The sequence below is a fragment of the Athene noctua genome, chromosome 8, assembly GCF_965140245.1.
Source record: "Athene noctua chromosome 8, bAthNoc1.hap1.1, whole genome shotgun sequence".
NCBI classification, from domain to species: Eukaryota; Metazoa; Chordata; class Aves; order Strigiformes; family Strigidae; genus Athene; species Athene noctua.
In genome coordinates this window covers 9,818,561-9,839,309 of record NC_134044.1, presented here as the reverse complement: position 1 = coordinate 9,839,309, position 20,749 = coordinate 9,818,561, and the positions used below count along the sequence as shown (strand labels likewise).

The 20,749-nt window shown below is 45.6% G+C and overlaps 1 protein-coding gene across 1 annotated transcript in view; it reads right to left on the bottom strand.

Annotated features, from left to right (window-relative positions):
* Positions 1-20,480, bottom strand: part of SGPP2 (sphingosine-1-phosphate phosphatase 2) — a 40,582-nt gene extending 20,102 nt beyond the window's left edge. Inside the window, exons 1-2 of the mRNA XM_074912021.1 lie at positions 20,268-20,480; positions 4,976-5,134 (exon numbers count right to left, since the gene is read on the bottom strand). Of these exons, the coding sequence (XP_074768122.1) occupies positions 4,976-5,134; positions 20,268-20,480 (372 nt within the window). The remainder of the gene's footprint in view (positions 1-4,975; positions 5,135-20,267) is intronic.
* Between the last annotated feature and the right edge of the window lie 269 nt (positions 20,481-20,749).

The following is a 20,749-nucleotide window of genomic DNA, read 5'->3' as shown; positions in this document are numbered from 1 at the left end:
TGGCAGCAGCCCAGATGGCAGAAGCCCCAGGCACCCCCAGCCTGGGGGACCCTAAGCCACCCTCTGATCACATCCTGATCCCCATCCCCTCCCCAAGCCACCCTGCTGCTCCTCACATGCCAAGATGGCAACTGTGAGTCTGAGCACCGCCTTGAGGCAGATGTGCTTTACGGGAGAGGGTGTCTGGCTAGGAGAGCTCAAGGAGCTGCCATCTCCAGCGTGGTTATTATTTTCAAGAAAATACATCAATCTTGTGCTAGCTATGCAGGAACTTTACACTAGTCAGGATTTGGTCAAAGTGCAATGGAATGTTCAAGGTCGCATTAAGCTGGTGGGATGCACAAGTGTTTACTTGAGTTGTCCCAGCCACGATGTGAGCAGCACACCCAAGAAGCAGGTCTCCAGCCAGCACAATCAGCACCGTGCTTAGCGGCAATGCAGCATGATGTCACGGCAAGGGGCAGCAAGGGACAGGAGGAAGAAAGAGACAGCACTGACAGCTTAAAAAGAGGACTTTAGCATTCTCAAGCCAGACTTCAGAAACACAAAACCAGAACAAGATCAAGAGAGCCTTGTGCCTCCAGAAGTATAACCAACATCCTAGGAGATTCACTCTGTCCTTAAAAGAAGACTTCAGACAAAAACAATAGAGTAGTTGACTATCTTATGATGGGTTTAAATAAGGGAATTCTGGGCCCAGCCTCCTGGTAGCAGAAAAAACTACTGTCACATCGATCTGGTTTATTATCTAACACTTAAAACTGGGAAACTGTTACACCTAGTAGATCTAGTGAAATTCAAAAGGTTCCCAATTTAAACTTCACCCTAAATTATTCCCAGCTGGTCTCAGTTATGAAAACCTCACCGACACTTTTTCTTCAAGTGTAGAGTACTGCTATCAGCACATACAAAATTCTCTTTCAATCAACACTTTAACATCTTGCACACAGCATTTTCTTTTATGGACCATTTTTTTTAGAATTGGCATTTTGTACTTACATGCCCGAATACAGTCTTACATGTTCTTATGCAGTGTAATATATGGCACTTCAAAGAGTTTGACTTTGGAGTGACTATGTTTATCAGCTGTTCCAAGCCTGTTTTGGTGAAATGTTGCAAAAACACAAAAACCAACAAACACATAAGAATCATTAACCCAAAGTTTGCTGCAAAGTGAGTTTTCAAAGCAGCATCCAGGCATTCAGTCACCACACAGTAATGTCAGTGGCATTATGATTGCAGGTAATTCCTGATGGTTATTAAACTCCTGGTTACCCTGAGAGCTAGAGTTCAGAGCTCATCATTCCCCAAGTGTCATGCCAGCGGCCTTTGGAAAACTGTTCCTCTGAAAAGCAAGATGGGAAGCTACATTGCCATGGATTCAGACTCAGGACCTTCTTGGACTTGTCACAGATGTCTGTGCCCAGCGCCATCGAGGGGCCCGGCCCGGTGGGTGCCCGGCTGGCACCGTCAGCCACCCAAACTCCACCTTCCCTCAGGGATGCTGCCGTCACCTGAGTCAGCAGCTTATTGCTGTCATACAGCAACAGCTTTCACATCTGTCCCTGGCAAAGTCCACACCGGCCAGCTCTTATTTACATTGTATAAATTGAAGTTTTATAGGCTCAAGAGGTGTGGATCCATTTTATATTCACGCACCCTGAAAAAGATAACCAGAAAAAAGTTTCTAAGCATGCTGAATAGCAAGCAGAAACTGTAACTATTTTCTTCCAGGTCTCTACCTTACCTCTGAAATTCCACACCAAAATAAAGCTTTCAGCCCTGAAAGGGTGCAGAGATTAAACAAGCTGAGCTTTCACCTCTCAAACTGAGATGTGCAGTAAATTTAAAGTACTTTTGGGGACTGGCTCATGTGAAGTTATTTTTCATCTCTCCGCTTCCTGGTTGAAGTAGCAAGAGTCACAGGCACCAAAGCCTCACCTGTGCAGATACAAGAGTGTTTACTTCAAATTGCTGGAGAAGGGAAGCAAAGACACCAGGGCACCTTCAACACTGACCCTGCATCTTGCTGAGAGGTTTCTGGCAGTTATTTTCATTGTCTATCTGTAAAGGCAAAGGTAAAGACTACATACATACAGTGAATCCTCAGAGGAAAGGCACCATGGAAGCACAGCATGCTGCTTTAAGCTTCCAAAGCATCTCGATGCAACCGCAGCCAGCACTTCTCAGAGCCATCCAGCTAGACAGAAAAGCATGAGCAGCAGATTTTGGGGACCCAGAACTGGAGAAGACATCCCAGGGCACGAAGTCCTCTCCTCTGCTGCTGCCAAAATAAAATTCTCTCCATAATTTTTTTTACTACACTTCGCCCTTCTAGAGTTATTTCATAACCTTTGGCTTCAACTTGGCTTATTTACAACTGCCTTATGCATGTTTCTTCTTGTGACTGTACTTTTATTTTAAGAAGCTCCTTCCTTCCCCTGGTGTTTACAGCCAGCCCCATCCTGACTTCATTTTGTTAGGGACTTATCTAAGCTTTCAGTCTCTGCTCAGAGAATAGCCTGTTCCCTAATCATCCCTGGCCCCGCTCCAGTTTGAATTTATCTTTCTCAAATGTGGGTGACTGGCTCTGCATAAACTATTACAGATAAGATGGCAGGAAGGCCGTGTAAACAGCATTAATACTTCTTCAATGTTTAAGGAAAAAAACTCCCAAATCATTCTGGGACACTGACTGTGTCATTTCCAACTCGCAGAAGAAACTCACAGGTTTAAGTCCCCAGTAGCACAAAACGAAGGACCGCACTCAGTAACACTTCTGCTTCTCCACTACCCATTTTTCCAGAAGGGTAAACCCGCTTCTCCCGTACAATGGACTAACACCCTTCGTCATGACCATCCCTGTCGACCGTGTTCCACCAGTGTGTGTTCCATGTGCTTCGCAGCAGGCTCACAAAAAGGTCACTGCTGGCCCATCGTCTCTCTCCTCGATGAAGAGCTTCACTAACAACCTCTCCTCAACCTAAACAGTGTTAAAAGGGAACTGCCACTACCTTCTCCCTAGGGCTCTCTGCTTGATACCAGCTCCTTTCCCCAGCTGGATAGGAGCCTTCTGCAGACCGTGACTGCAGGCAGCACTTGCCCCTTTGCGCTCTTCACAGCTTTCTACTGGCAGCTGTCGTCAGAGACTATCAGGCTACCTGGATCTTTACTTCTATTTAGCATGGCTGTTCTCAGCCTCACATCACCATCCATTTGGAAGCAAAAGCATTTCTTTAAAACTCTGAATTGCAGATAGTGCCCGCAGATCTGCACTCCTTCCAGCGCTACCGCCAAAACCCCTCCAGCTTTACCACATGGAACACCTTGGCATCCCCCATGCAGCTAGGCTGATTCTGCTGTTGCCTACAAAACCAAGGTGTCCAAGCCAGACCAACACCACTTACAGCACCATGAATGCTGATTCCTGTTCAGTCTGCTCACAAATAAGCCACCCAGCTGAGCTTGCCATAACGTTAACACATAGCCTGCAAAGACATTTTTAGTCATTTCACAATTACATATAATTAAAATGTTTTTAAAACTACAGATTGTCACAAGTCTGTGTATTTAAAATAGCTTCTCCTTTTCAGTGTAAAATGCAACTCCAGAACTCTCTAAGTCAAAGAATAATATTAACAATCATAATATCACATGCTTGAATACTCTAATTAAATGAGCCTAGATCTGGCCAGGACTCGGATGGACTCCTTGCAAGGTAAAGGCAAGGCAAGCCTGTAGAAAGGCATGCAAGGAGCTGTGAAGAATTATTTTGTGAGCAATATGCCAGAAGGCAGTGACTACCAATTATCATCTTCTGTGGCACGTTTCCAGAAGCAGTAGGTGTATTCCTGGCCAAAACCCAGCTCTAATTATACAGTGTCCACCTACTACTGAATTTCATCTGCAAGTTATTTTTCATGTTCTCTTTATAAAATGTATTGACTAGGGTTACTGGCACGGAAGAACTGATGCCTTCCGTCCAAGATCAGGTGCATTTGAAGTGTATACCCCAATTCAAATTGTTTATATTATTTCTCATCATATTATTCGGACAAAAGACAGAATATTATTAAACAGAACTGACTAAGTTAAGGAGAAGCTTCACTGTAAAGAAACAAAGCTAGATATCACATCCAAGTTTTTACCAAGCTTCAGTTTCTTAAATCAATGTAATTGACAGCTAAACCTCCAGGGTCTGCCATCTGCCAGAGATGCTCCCTATCTCCCTTCTTTATTCTAAAACAGTCTTATTTGTGCAGCAAAGATCCAATTGATACCAAGATGAATAATGGCAGCAGCAAAACAACAGCCATTCCCAGACTGAAGTGCCTGGTTATCTACCCGGTTTTGGTGCCCAAATGACAATACATTATTCTGGATACCCCAAACTGCATTTGCGAAGCTGAAGCCAGTTAATTTGGGAATGCTCTCACAGTAACAAAAATCAATGCTTTTAAGTCTTAGCCTTCAACAGAGAATCTGATTTCCCCACTCCCCTCAAGCAGCTGCAGAAGCACCCTGCTTATTCCACTGCAGACTGCGCATCCCCTTCCTAGTTTATATTAATTTGAACCAAGCCAGAACTGTATGAAGTAGTTATGCAGAAGAAACTGAGGTAAGAGAAAGATTTCCTGAAGTGATGAAAAATGAACCTTAAAATACCATGACACATTGGGAAGGAACTGTTTTCTCTACTGTTCTGTACAAACCCTATCAAAAGCAGCTCAGTCAGTTATTGGGCTAAAACAATAAGTCAGTTCAAGATGTAACAGAGATGAACAGACACCATGCATCAGCTAATGTCTCTCACCTCCTCTCTTAGCGTCACAATGCCTCTGCTTGCTGAACACACAAGTTACACAGGTAAACAATGTTGACTACTTCTTGTTTGAAGGGTTATTCTTAAATATTAATTTGCTACAGTTACGGACTGTAACAACCACACGTTTAAATAAGTCATAGAAATACTTACAGACCAAATAATTATCATCCTTCTAGACACAGAGTGATCTATATTCCAGTAGGTAAACGGAAGGAAAGTGATATAGAAAATCTCTTCACCCAAAGCAGCTGAAAACTTGAACAAGTAGTAGTAGAAGTAGTTCTTCACAATATACTTCTGCGCACAGCCCTGGAAATGAGAGGGGTTTAGAAAGTTTTAGTGAATTAGCAAATTACAGCAAACATTTAAGATATTTTAACTGTTAAAGTTTCCAGCCATTAAACCAAATAATTTGTTGGAACAAGCGTGTCATGGTTTGAGCTCAGAGAGCAACCGAGTACCACACAGTTGCTCACTGCCCCCTTCCCCCCCAGCACTGGGAACGAGCAAGTAAAGCAAAGGCTCAGGAATCGAGGTAACGACAGAGAGGGATGATCATCCATTCCTGTGACAGGCAAAAGACAGACTCATTAGGGGAAGAAAAATAGAACATAATTTTAATACAGGCACTAACAACAACAACGTGTAACAGACAGAGTAGCACCAGTGTTACCACATCCTGAAAACACCTTCCCCCTTCCACCCTTTCTTCCCAGGCTCAGTTTTGCTCCTGATATCTCTGCTTCCACTCCCCAGTGGCACAGGGCTCGGGGAATGGGGGGTGCCGCCAGTCCTGCTGCTGCTTCCACCTTGGGGGTGGGGGGAACTCCTGGCATCCCTCCCCTGTTCCAGCACGCTCCCCTCCCACAGGAGACAGTCCTCCACAGAGCAGCTCCGACATGAGTCACCCCAGGGGCGTGTGGGTCACCCCCACGTGTTACAGTCCTCCCAGTGCCGAACTACAACAGCGGGGGCTTCTCCCGCAGGGTCCCGGCCTTCTTCGGGCGCAGTCACCTGTCCCGGCGTGGGGCCCCCACAGGCCGCAAATCGGTATCTGCTCCACCAGTGACCCCACGGGTGGCAGGGGGTGGCCCTGTCACCTCACCATGGGATACAGGAGGTCTCTGCTCCAGCACACCTTCACCCCTTCTCCTCCTTTCTTCCACTGACCTCGGTGTTCACAGAGATGTTGTCCTCACAACTTCCCCTCACAATTCCCCCAACTGCTCCCAGGTTCCCCTTCTTAAATACATTCCCACAGAGGCGCAGCCATCATTGCTAATTGCCTCGGCCCTTGGTGCAAAGATGGGTCCAACGTGGAGCCAGGGGAGCTTTGAGAAGCTTCTCACAAGGGGTCACTGCTGTAGCCCCCTCCCCTGCTACCAAAACCCTCCACCACTCAAACCAAGACAAAGTGTCAAGAAATGAAGTCTACAGTGACAGCTCAACCACATTTCCTTGCAGATCAGAAATCTGTTCAAACTAATTAAGGGTAGCAGTCACATTGACAAAGATTTCCAAGAGATCAGATCAGTCTTTCCTCCAAGAAAATCAAGTATATTTCATAAAAGGGTACCCATGTGTTAATTTTGAAGTTTCTATATCTGTAGATAAAGAAAGACACCATGGCTTTCACTGGAAATGTGTTTTGAGATTAAAAAAGTAAAATGTAAACTGCAATTACTGAACCATTTCATTTAAAACTTGCCTCATTATAGCAGGCAAAGTTTACCCTGCTAGTCCCTGAAATTTGCCATCAGGTGCCACTGGCAACAGCATCCCCTGGGCTGCCCTCAACACCGGGCTCTCCCACATGCTCCTGAGCCCCTGTTTCCCCACGGCAGGATGCTCAGCAGCTCACCCCATGTTGAGATGCCACAGCTGTAACCTGTGGTCTTACATGTGAGTAGGCTCAGCAGTCACAGCTGCATGAGCAGGTCTGGGGGAAAATAAGGCTGCGAGCAAGCAGAGAGGAGAGCTGCCCTTGTCACCACCAAATTTTCACTCCAATATCTTTAAGTAACATCCAGGTTGTCTCTTTAAACATTACCAGTGGATAGATTGCAAGCAGTATCAGGTGACACTGTTTAGGACAGTATTCATTTTATTAAGCTAGAGACTTCACTTTTCTCTGGATTTGATTTCATTAGATGTACCCCACCTAACACACTCATTTTCTCTCTTCTGAAAGTCTGCACCCAACCCACCAGAGCTGGGAAGCCACACAATAGCGTATATTTTTAATATACTTTTATTTTACATTTTATTTTTACATTTTATACATGACTTTTGTTACTTGTATAAAGGTTTGCTGTTGCTGCCATTTGGGACTAGTACACCACTAAGAAGCCTCCCACCCTGTTAGCAGGAACAACATGTAAGAATTACATTTTATATAAACACCTGTACACTTCAGAAAAAAGGAGATATATATGAAGAGGATTTTTGAGCTGGGGCAGGAGCAAGAGAGCCAAGCTACTCTAGCTATCAAAGAAAAAAAAGGAAGTTGGCTATGGAAATGTGAAAGAACTTCCTAAAGATGAGAGCTAAGAAGGGATCCTGAAGGATCAGCATAGACATACTAAATTAAGATATGGCTTTGACATAAGCTCCTAAAACTCTATGAGGAAAACTATTATGCTCAGAGTTGACTGTGTAACTACTCTACCAGTGAGAAACTCTCATCCTACATGCTAGTGAGAAAATGTAAAAATTGTCTAAAGGAGTCTAGACATGCAATTGTGACTCATTGCAAAAACCATTAGAAATTCCAGTCCCTTAATCTGCTTTCAATATAGAGATAATGTAAACTGCACAAAGACAATAAAAGATGGAAAGAAGTTGCATCCATTCACCCATCATAGAAGAAAACACAACTTATTTAAATTGATTTTTGCATCAGCAAACAGAAGAGATGAGTCAGAGCTTTTGAAATGCTGGGGTCACCGGAGTGTTCCCCTGTGTATTAGTAATAGGGGTCACAGATGAGTTACTGGCATCCCTCTAGGATAATGCAGCAGTATGCTATGGCTGGCCAAACAACAGAGCAATCAGTCTAAGTGTCTCGAGTCTCATATGCCACTTAGAAAACACCACCAGTGCAATTAGCAACTCTGATGCTTCTGTCTGAGATCCTGAAACTGTATTTGGTCACACTTATGATGGCCCCAGAGAAGTTGTCTTCCGCCATCACTAATTCCTCAATTAAGCCTCAGTCTCCAATGTATTGGGAATTATGTGCTTGTGTGTTTTAGATCAAAGATGATTAGACATATCCCTAAGGTAATGCTTTTATACTTGGAACCTCATGGGATAAGGGATAAAACTTTCTAATTCCAGTAATCTGGTTTGTGGGGGGAAAAAAATTTTTGTTCAGGTTCTAAAAGAAATCTGAAGTTAAAAAATATTTCCAGGTAGAAGGCAGGGACAAGTCATTTCACATGATTTAAAAACTTTTCTTTTCCTTCCTCTTTCCCTTTTCTATCAGAAATCACCCCCCACTTGTTTCAACACATGTTTTTTAAAAACTTCACCAGCAGTTGTGAACAGCCCAACACGAGGCAGGGGACAAACATATCACAGCTGTAATACATGATGGTAACAGCCATGTTAGGCACAAGGTATCACAGAATCACTCCACTTGATTTTAGGTAGTGTTCGTTAATTGTACACTAACCCTAACCCCCTAACCTAAGTTAAGCAGTGCACAGGAAGCCCACTCCATGCACCTTCGTACCCTGGCCCATGAGAGGCCCATGCTCAGTGGCAGCAGTGCCGAAGCCCAGCCATTAGCTCACGTTTACTATTTACAACCGGTACTTCTGCAGAAAGAAAAAGACTACAGTGCTTTCTGAAGCATCTTCCCTTTTTATTCTCATTCTAGCTCCAGTGCAGGAAAAAAAAAAAATTATAATTATTTGCATAAACATTTACTATCTTCTAACACTCCCAGAAGTTTATTTAATCTCGACTTTTAAATAACTCTGATCATTAGACTTGGTTATTCTTAATGTACTCAAGTGACCTGATGCATTCCACAATCTCTGAAGCACTTGCAGTGAGTCAGCCCCTCCATCCATCTCCATTACTATTCCACCTGGATCAGACAGGTTTTAATGGGCAGTAATTAAGGCTGTAGAGAAAGTCAGAATTTTCAGAACATTGCAGAAGTAAGGTGTAATAAGCCATGACATTCAGACACAGAAGACAGGTAATTTCACACAAACGACCCTTCTCATCAACTACGAAATATTTGTTTTGAGAAAAACAAACTGTTCAAATTACAAGAGACTCACATGCACGCATGAGTCTCCATAATTTAACTACTCACCTGAAGTACTGGCACAGAACACGGCTATTGTAGGTCCATCCCAATTTTGCAATCTCTGCACACTGGTCACAGGTGGGTCACAACACCAGGTGCTGCCCCACACATGCTTGAGGAGCCAAGCACAGCGCCCCCCCCCCCCCCCCCCCCAACCTCCCCCGGAGCACAGGAGCATCCCCAAAGCCTCCCTACAGAGCAGTAATGACAGGGCCAGCAGAGCACATCAAACCACCGCCACAGTGACTTGTGGGAGACACTAACACACAGTGACACAACATAGCAGGAATCCATCATTTTAGAAAGTATATACACATAAACAATATTTAGCCTTTATAGCTGAAATAAAGGAAGAGCACCTGAACCACTAATGTAATGGATTTACAATGTATTTTTAGGCAGAGGTATACCCACCCACAAGACAAAAAAAGAAAAAAGCTGTCTAAAGGTACCACTTCTTCCAATTCCTGTAGGATCTTTCTTGTCAGAGCATTAAACAGACACTAGTTTCTTTCCCTGCCCTGTCTCTAGAGACAAGCTTTGCAGCATCAGACTTCTAAGGCTCAGAGCTTGACCCAGAGATACCATTAACCAACTTTTTGTTCTCAGCTCTCAATTACTTTGGATCTTTCAGAAGATGTGCATGTTTAATTAAAGTTCTTGAAGTCCCTTGCTTCTCTTCTAACAGAATTGGCTTGCAGAGGATCAGGAATTTCCCTCCCAAAGCCCCTAGTTAATGCATTGCAATACTTCTCAGTTAAGGGATTTTTAATGCCAAAAAAAGGCACAAAATTTAGAGAAGGCACAAGAAAAAAAAAGCAAAAAATTCCTGTCTAGATGCAGTTGTACACAGAACAATATAAATCAGTCCTACAGGGCAGGACTGTGTGGAGTGTAACTGGTGGGGGAAAAAAAAAAACTTTGGTACTGTAGTATTCTGTATAATCAATCAGTTTTACATCACCTTATATGTTTATTAACTGTATGCAGTTAATAAAAGAACCTATCAAGTCACAACAAAAAATTAGGTATCAGTAATCAGATTTTGGAAAGTAAGAGCAAGAAAAAAAACATGATATCAAAGGCTTCATGTCTTTCATTCATCTGCAAAGCTAAATGTCAACCAATTTCAGATTTTTCTGGAGAACCAACAAGCAGTGGAGAGCAGCCAGTAACGTCTCCAGCACCGTTGTGTTCATCTTCCTTGGGAGCACCAACACTGGAAACACATTGCTCCTAAATGAAAGAACAAGGTGGCCAGGAAAAAGGGGCTGTGCTCCAGTGGGAGATCCTGGCAGGTCTGTGAGCCTCTCACAGGGAGGGGTTGGGGGCAAAGGACCAGTGGTAAGGTGATGGAGGCAGTAAAGGAGGGATACAGATACATGGAAGAAATTGCAGAGATGTCAGAAAGACAACAGAGGGGAAGGCAGCAGCACAGAGCCTACAAAATGCACATAAGGAGCACCAAGGGATGAAAAGCTTACCGAAGAAAACTGATATATATGTGCAGCTTCCTGCTTTGCTCAAGCACTTTTAATCAAGTAATTCTTTTTTTACCCTCTCCAGAATGTGATGCAGCCATTTAGCAATAGTTGTCCAGGTTTACATAGTGTCCTTGTTGGAGAGACACCTAGAGCCAGCTGAAACCTGAGAAACGTGGGGATGGAGACAAACAGATCACAAGAAAACCCTCCTTAAACACTATAAATTTCTGGCCAGTTCTGCTGTTGGCAGAGGGTGCTTGTTGACTAGTACACAAATAGGCCATGTCCAGTTCTCTGCTGTTGTGCAAGCATTTACAGTGGCATGCACTAATGGCATAACGAGTTGGGGGCACAGCCTTGAATCACCATTTGATGCAAAAGCAAGACAACGCTGCAGAAGTAACAATGTGCGAGCTTCAAGCCAGACACTTTCAGTGGTCTCAGGCAAAGAACAAGTGGGGAGTCTAAAAATCCGGCAGACTTCTAGTAGCATTTCAGTAGTTTCTTAGCTCATTCAAAGCAAAGACAACTATTATGTAAAGCTCTCAAGCAAGGTGCCATAGCAAAGCCGTGCTACACAGCCAGCAGTACCAGGGACAGCTGGAAGCTGTCAGGCTGAAAGGGGCCACATTTTGCAGGACCAAAGGCTGAGATCAATTAAGTAGGAAACAGGAAAGGGGTGTCCAGGACTCCCACCAACACTGCCACACTGGGCACAATGCTCACGCAACCTATGTCTCTCACACCATTTGTCACATCTTACATCTTCATTCCAAAAGCTTCCCCTGCAGTCTGTAGAGGATGGTCAGCTGAGACAGATACACACACCCATGCAGCACACTACAGCTAGGACAGGTCCAGGACACAGTTAAGACACCTCAGGTTATTCCTGAAGATTTCATTTTTTTAATCTTCAGATTATTTTTCCTTCCACTTTGATTAGTACTTGAGAGGTAGACTGAATTACAGGTTATATTTTTGTATATTGCTCTTAAAGTAACATAATTAGCCTGCCTTCATTCTGTTGAAAGAACACAGGTAGATGTAACAGAAGCTGCCAAGTGATTTAAATATAAAGTGAAATAAAATGACTAGAGTTGACAGAGCAATCATTTCGGCAATTAATAGGAAGAATCAATGAAGAGAAAAGTTGATTATGTTGTCTTCCTAAAAGAAAGCCTTCTTAATTAAAAAAAAAAAAGCATGCATAAGTTTCTGTCAGAGACACAGGGGAATGGTTGCTAATGAGACCGAGATTGCTTGTGAAGGACTATGCCTGCAGTCAGCTGGAAGGACAGCCTCATGTTTCCTGAAAGACAGCCTCACCAAAGTATAGTCCAGTTTGTCCACCAAGGACGGACAGTTTACACTCCCATCACTTTGACAGAAGTTTGTCTAACCTGTCTTTACCGACACTGATGGTGGAGGCTTCACTGCTTGCTCCAGGCGATCTCCTCCAAGTGCTTTGCTCTCCTGCTACCTAGCCTGAGACTTTCTTACTGAATTTTAAACCTATAACTATTTTCTTATCTACGGCAGGCAAGGAACAAATTGTTTCCTTCCTGTGAAGGCTGACACAGGAGTAGATTGTTACAAGCATTCAAAAAGGACATAACTGTCCTCTCTTCCATCGCTGAATCGCCTGGTATCTCTTACAAAAGATATTTAGCATTATCCAGACACAGCACTTATCATGCCTGTTTTGAATTACAGTGCCCAAAGATCAGACACAACACAGTAATCCTGAAGGAACAGTCCTGCACCATTTTATTCATTTTGCAGGCGGTTTTCAGGATAGCATGCCACCATTGAACCACGCTCAGCTTCTGATCTCTTCTAACAATTTCTTTCCTCCATGAATGTACTACCAAGTCTATTGTTTTCCATTCTGCAGTTGAGTATTTATTACACCTGCTTGTTCAATAGGTATCTGCGCCTATCGAACAGAAGCCAATTTTCAACCATACCTTCAGCTTGACAAGACTATATGATTTCTTTCTTGTCCTCCAGCCTACCTGCAACTCCTCCTAAATTCACCTCACTGTCAGGGTGCCTCTCACACCTACATTTCCAGCTAGTTACTTCCACATGGCTATGAAACCTATTCTGAAATTAACTCTGTACTCATCACTTTCCATCAAAAGGTGTTCTTTGTGGCACTCAAACTCACAGGTCATTCAACTTCATAATATTCCTTTCCTAGCAGATGCCTGGAGAGTTGGCATCCACAATTCACAGAATCATAGACTAGTTCAGGTTGGAACGGACCTTTAAAGGTCATGTAGTCCAACACCCAAACCTACCAGCTCATATGCTTTGGAGCTTTTGCTAGTAAAAAAGGCAAGATTGTCTGGTCTTCTCCACACAGTGGTCTCATGGTATCAGAATTATGTTTCAGCCCTTTTCTTCCAATATAATTCAGAGGAACCCAAGGAGGTCTACCTTCCACTGTAGTCTTCAGACTTTTGAGCAAACACCTATACACACATCCCTGACACGGAGGGTAGCTCTTTTGTCTATTTCCTTGCATGCTCTTTAAGGAAAGTTGTCTCTCTCATGGCCATTCCAGCTGCACAAGTAACTCCTCAGATGTCCAGTTCTTACACTTCCGGTTTTTAATTACTGATGTATGTCAACAGCAGTTTCCAGCCAAGAAAGCTGCACTACACCAGCATAAGTAGGGCTGCGTGCATCTCCTCCTTGATGAGCCCTGTGAAGGCAGCTCACCTCCTTCATCCTCTCAGCCCTGCTTTGCCAGCCAGAGGTTAGGCAGGTTGGACTGTTTCAGGTGCCCCAACAGAAGTGGTGGGTGAGCTTCCCATGCACTTCAGCATCCTCTTATGGTCCAGGAAGAACTGGCTGATTTGTGCAATAAGGAAACAACAGGGCAAGAGAGGCAGGAGAGGGAAAGGCAGAAGGAAAAGGCTTCCTTCCTCCCTGTTTTACAGTGGAAGAACAGGTTTGTTTAATTGCAGTTTAATTTGCGAGAATTAGATTGCAATTTTATGAGGTGCACCACAGAGCCTACACCTGAAAGTGTCTGAAGAAGTCATTTTAAGGGTTAGGTAGCTGCAACATCTGGACAGAGGGAGGGAAAAATGTGAGTTAAGAATCAGAGAAAGCACATTATAGACAGTTCAGAAGGACAAGGACTCCAGCTTGAAAATGGAGACCAAATTCCTCTGAAATTCTACTGTATTTTGTACCTCCAAAGGCTGAGTGTTACTCAAAGAGGTTTTGGACAGAAGAAGGATGCATCACACAACAACAGTTTTCAAACTGCACAGCATTAGACAGTCACCCTACCCACATACCAGCTCTCTGTGCACAGCAACACCTCTTATTTTTGACTTCTTGCCAAAACACATGACTCAGAGCATTACTAGGACCTGCATGGCTGCTAGGTACCCAGGCCACTCTCCAAAGATCCAGAGGAGTGGGAAGCCCCTCAACTCACTTTTCCCCTGGCACATCAGGTTTGAGGAGCTCCCTCAGGAAGGTCCTTCAGAGAACCAGGACTTCACTGTTACGTCTCTTTTCAGACCAAAAAGCTTGTTCTCATCTTAAGACTTGGTTTTAGAAATTAACTAAAGCCTAGAAAGTTGCTACCACAGATTAGTCACATATTTCTACCCAGCAGCACCATGAATCTAGCCAGCTTGCTTTTGCATAAAGATCAGTTCCACAGTAGAGGTCTATTCTGAGAGGCACAGAGCAGCAAGACTTCTGGAAGATAAATGGGCAGAGTAACACCATACCATTTTCAGACAATTGCTATTTTTTTAATCTGTTATAATCAGGCACCAGCACAGGGAGAAATGACCGTTTCCCTAGCAGATAGTGCCAGGATTCAGGTCAAAGAGCAGTTTTCTAAGGTAGTGCCAAATAAGGCTTCGTATCATCACAGATATGCAAGTCCCTGGTGGATGCACTCCTGGAAGGCAGAGATCACTAAATGAGAAGGGACATGGTGTTCAAATTGCAGCCGTGACTGTAGAGAGGCACGTTGGAGGACACCTCAGCAGCCAGACAGCCCCTGGGGACAAAAGCTGTAGATAAGATGTTCTCAATTCACTTGCTGCCTCATTACTAGTTGAGGCCATAACGATGCCACCTCTGTTTCTGATGGGGAAACACACAAGGAGACCAACATGTAACCCAATGTTGCCAACAAGTGCTGCTTCAAGGCCAGGACCTCCTACAGCACTGCACAAGCGACTCTGGCTGAAGCACCCTTGGCATCCCAGCAGCCCTCACAGCCCGCAGTGCTTGGCACAGCAGCGCTCGGCACAGGTGCTTGCAAGGTTTAATACTTCATTCTGTGCCAGTTCATTATTCACCCTGGCACCTCACAGGTACCAGGTGACACTGGCATCACAATCCCCCAGCTGTACATACCCCCTTCTTCTCCCTAGACCCATCTTACAGTCTCTTGCTTATTGTCCTCTGCGTCGTGCCATCCTGGTCTATGGGCCTTACATATGTCAGGGAACAGGTTCCTCGCTGCTAATACCTTTAAGCCCTTTCCCATGCAAACATTCAGTCTTTGCTCTCTTGGGGCACATCTGAGGTGTCCAACACAGTCTTCTCCTGTAAATGAAGTACCTCAAGCCTCTCTCTTTGTGCAGAAAAATGGCAGTGGGGAACACTGAAGGCAATACACCTAATTAAACTGGTTAGCATAAGTAAGCAGGTATAATTATGTCAAGTCAAGCTAGCTGCAAAGGGAATAATGACCTGGCATGCTGTTACAGAATGACCACACAGCTTTGTGCATACCAGAACTGGCAGGCTCAGGGAACTCAGGCAGTAGTTTGCAACAGCCAGTTGTCTTCAAAAGGAAGGATTAAACCTACATTTATTCTTTTTTTTTTTTTTTCATCTAGTAATAAATATTCACAAATACAGCAATAAAATAAAATAGTAATACATTAGCAGTGTGACTCTATATTAAAGCATTTATGTACCTCTAAATCTAGACCAACAGCCGTTTACCTTGGAAAAGTGTTACAGGTGCTAACTACACTGAACTGATATAATGCAGTAACTTGAATAGCCATTTTAAATAAAAATCTCATGGTTTAGACAACACAACATGTACATTCTAGACCTTGAATTTACTTGCCTCAGCAGTCAAATGCCACCTTCTGTTGTCTGGAGGTCCCATAAATATTCACTGCAGAGAATATACATGAAGTAAAAGAACTGGCTGCCCAAAGAAATTTTCCAGGGACAACAGATTTTCTCTGACTTCTCACCCATTAAACCTATCCCCATTCTCCAGAGACCCAAAGGAGAAAAATGACAGCAGATGAGCTTTTATACTTATGGTTGGTATCTGAACTAATGCCCTAAGACATTCAGCAGAATAATAAAACAGTAAGTGGCTCGTCTCCAAGCACTGGAATTAATACTAGGATCCTGACAGCTCCTCATTACAAGGTCCAGTGGCCTCCAAAAAGATGATTCAGACTGTGAGCTGGGAAGCACTGAGTCAGAAAGCACCTAATCATCAGCATAAGGACTCGGGCTGCCAGCATGGCCCCTCGCGTGCCCCCACACCATCACCCACCTCACCAGTAGCAACGCCCTCGGCACCAGACACTGCACAGCCACGCCAGAGACCTATTACAATCAGCAAGTGAAGTTTCACAAACTTTTGTTAGTGTCAGGTGTTTCCACAGCAAGACCTAGATGACTAGACCCTGGTAACAAATGGCACTTGCCTGGATTTGCTGCCTGTTCTCCGGAGGAGACACTGGTCTTCTCACTGAGGAGCAGCAAATCCAGCACTCACAGATCTACACAAGGTTGCCACACACTACTTGAATCTTGGATGCAACTGTACTGTCATCTTCCAAAGGACAGTCACTCACAGGGCTGGCCCAAGCCATCTGATGAAACTGTCTCATTCATACAGACTAAAAGCTCCCTTACCAGCTGCTTTCCAAGGGAACCTTAAACCAAAAATCAGACATGTGCAAGAGAGACAAGCTCCCTCAGCAGCCACACCAGTTGGAGAGCTGAACACGAAGTACCAGAGCAGCAGGAACAATGCCACAGAATGTGAGCCTCATGCTCAGCCCACTGAAATAAGAAACTGGATCTCATGTTTCTCCAGCTGCAGCTCCAAAACAAGGAGCTTCCAAAAGTTCAGCTATATTCTCTAGGAGAACAAACACAAGCACTTGAGGCAGAAGTGCCTTGTTGCCAGCTCTCCTAAGAGAGAGATGTGTGCTCGTGTGCTTTTCTCACCTGCTGAACCCACCTCAGCTACTGTCAACTTACTGCTGCATGAAAAGGGAAACGACATGAAACTGAGCAAACCAGTAATATGATTTTAAAAGGAAAAGCAAGACTCTGAGGTGGATGTAAAAATCTAGTGGCAAGGGAACACCACTGAAGAGAAACCTTGACTCAAGCTTTAGAGCAAGTCTACTTCAAATTACCAGACATCACATCACAGCAAAAGCAGTGGTGTCATCTATGTCTTGCCAGTAATTGACTACATTTTGGGGGATTTCAATACATCCGAGATCTATATGCAGTTTCTATCTGCCTTCCTAGTTTCTGTTACCATCACCTTGCTGTTACTCTGGTTATTAGCCTCCTCATCTAAGGCACGAACAAGAACTATACAGTCACTAAACATGATCAGGCTATTTGTAAACCTTACACCAGTTCAGAGCAGTTCTGACTGTTAAGGTATAACTACAGAGTAAATATGAACTGTAGTCTTCCAAAGGCAGGAAGATAGATCTCAAGAGATGATAAAGCATCGGGGAAAAGGAAGAGTAGAGAAAAACAAACAAATCTCCACAGAGAACTTTGAATAAGAGATTATTTTTCTTTTTAATTCAGGCTATCAAATTCAGGAGCAAAAGTCCATCAGGAGGTTAGCGATAAGCAGACCTCCGTTTTTCAAATGTATGTAAGTGGTTATTTGACCACTCACTAAAACACCAGAGAAGTCTTCAGAAAGTTAGTATTTTTAAGTGTGCAACTTGAATGCTTCATACAGGGCATCAGGAAAATACACCTCTCAAGCAGTTTCAAAAATGAAATCTCTGAGAATCTAATATTACAAAGGAGTAAATAAAACAAATTAGGTAGAGACAGGATAATTAGAAGAAGTTACTGTCTTGTCTTATGCTGTAATAAAATCTGACAGTTTCTTCACTAAAAGCCCATGGGTTCAATACCAAGTCCAAGCCAGAGCATAAATCTGGCTAGTGTGGTGGACTAGCACCATTCTGTATCATGCACAGATACCCAAGTTTCCACTAGAGGTATTAAAAAGTATTTCTAACTGATCTGGTAACCAAGGGAACATCAAAAACACAGGCTAGGTAGCTGATTCAACATTTAAGAACCACATGCAGCCCTTGCTGTCACATCTAAGCATTTAATCCCTTGTCATCTCAGGGCAGCTCCTGTGCAGCAGATGGGACTGAATTACAAAGATTCACAAATACAGCCACTCATTGTGCTGCTGACCACTGTAATGAGGCCTCGCTGACTTTTTTTTTAAAAAAAAAAAACACCACACATATAAACTGCAGATTATACATAAAAGACAACACTGATGCATCACAAGCAGCATTGCTGGCAACAAATGCATGCAGGTAAAGGCCTCTTTCCCTCAGATGAAGAACTGTACTGTTTTGTTACCCTCCTGAGGAATCCCCCCTTCTTTCCATGCAGTATGGCATCCACCCCTATCAGGCATGTCCATCCCCTCCCAAACCACCACCAGCTGACAGCTCTCAGCTCCCTTTCCCCAGCTGGGACACCTCAGCACAGCATCCGACCCAGGTCAGATGCCGGGGCCCAAGAGCTGGCACATAAGAAAGGGGGAATGTCCTGGAGAGACGGAGCTGTGGCAGCCCCAGCATCTGGCCAACCGTTCATACCTTCTTTACTCAAGATGCAATATACTCTGTTTTCAGAGGTATAACCTACTGATTGTCCAAGAACTTACATAGGAGAACCTGAAAACCTTTGAGATCAGCGCACTGTGGCAGTAAAGACAAAGTGATACGAAAGTTACTACCTCATAGAAACCTTCTGTCCTGATAGTATGGACTTCAAAACTCTCAAGCTTCAGGAAGGGATGCTCAAACTGAGCACAGAGCCACCCAAGGTCACCTGTAGCAAGATGGCAGGACAGTACTTAAGCACTTTTCTGCAAAAGCCTGCAGCTAAGAGCAAGAAAATACCACTGTCCATAGAGAGTTTATGGCCAAGGACTTTGCTGTGTTAGAGACCTAAGGCCACTTCTGTGCAGATACATCAGGGCAATTTCACTTCATGTAGCAACAGAGAAGCAAACATGAGGTTTGCTGTAAGGAAGATCCAAATTCACTTTTAGTACCTCCTGGAAGGTCGCAGAAGACCCTCTTCGTAAAAATGGATTTTCACAGGAGGAGAGTATATCTTTATAAATCCAGCACTTCATTGAAACACTGTTCAAGCCACTACTCCTACCTCCATCTTGTATAGGTTTGAACCCAACTTTCACATGTTTCAGAAGTATCCTAACTATGTGGAAACAAACCCTTCTGCTTCTATCTCCAGGTCTCATGGAGTCTCACCTAGGACATATTCACCAGTCACACAAAGGCAGTCATCACTCATTTTGTGAAACCCAAACCAATTGCTCCAGGTGAACAGCTCCATTCATGGAGCCTTAACTTGGACAGGTCTTTACTACCAACACTGTTACACTAACTACATCACTATTCAAAAGCAAGTAGTGAAAATAAATCTTTAAGTGAATCTTCTGCATAATTTACCAAAAAGTTTACAGTAGTTCAGAAGTGAACAGACTGAAGGACTACCCCAAATTTCCTTATCTTCTAAGTGTCAAACAGCAGCTGACGAAGTATTTTAGATGCTTGAAATGGGAATCCAAACACTAGATGTAGAACAAGAGAAGGGTATAGCAGTGCGGAAGGGGAGGAGAGGGAGAGCTGCAGCACTGGTGGTTGGCCCGTGTTTATTTTGCAGGGGGAGTCTGGAAGACCATTATCACACCTCCTTTCCAAAAGGCACCACCAGGGATCTGCTAATGAATTCAAGTCATTCCAGTGAGACAGAAAGCAGGTCATCCAACCTGTACACATCGGTTGCGTCATGCCCTTCCCTGCTCCCTTCAGGCACCCGAGTGGGTGACAGCCCGTGCCACCAAACGCCGCCACCGGCGTGCCCGGCGGGACGCGCAGAGGGCTCAGCCCGCCGCCACCGGCCCCAGCTGCCGCGGCCACGGGCGCGACCACGGCCACGGGCCCACCCGGCGAGGAAGTGCCGGAGCCGTGGGTCGGCGCAGCAGCAGGGCCCCCCCGGCCGCTGCCCGCGGGAGAGCGGGGCCGCCGCGGGGTAAGCGGAGAGCCCCGAAACGCCTCTCCCCGGGGCCGCGATGGAGGCGGGCTGCGGCACCGCACAGCGCTCCCCTGCACCTGCGCCCCCTCGCAGCCCGGCCCCTCCTCCCGGCCCCCCCGCCCGGGCAGGCGGCGGGATGCGGGGGGATCCCCCCGGGGAGCCCCGGCGCGCACGGCCGCGGGGGGGGGGGGGGGGGGGGCGGCTCTGCTGAGTCACGGCCGGGCCCGGCCGCCCCCCCTCCCGCGGCACTCACCTGCGGGCCGCGGCCGCTCCGTACCCCGTTGGGGGGCCCGCGGCTGGCAGCTGCCGGGCGGCGCAGGGCGCCCGCGCCGTTGCAGGCGCCGCGGTCCCGGGCCGCCTCCGCGGGGTCGCCGCCGCCCTCCTCGGCGGCGGGGAAGAGCCCGCAGCAGCGCTGGAAACGCGCCACGGGCTGGGAGCTCCGCAGGGTGCCCAGCAGGCGGGCCATGCTGCCGGCAGCCTCCGCGCTCCGCTCCGCACCGCTCCGCAGCGACCCGGCAGCCGCGGGGCCGCGGACAGGTGAGCCCCGCCCCGCCAGGTGAGCCCCGCCCCTGCCCCGCCCCCGCCCCGCCCCGCCCGCACAGGTGCGGTGCCCCGCCCGGGAGCGCCCCCTGCCGGCTGGGCCGTGCGCCCCCCCGCTGCCGGAGCCCCCAGCCCCGCGGGGCCCGGATCGGGTGCGGGACCGGGGCCGGGACCCGAGGCGGCAGCCCCCAACCC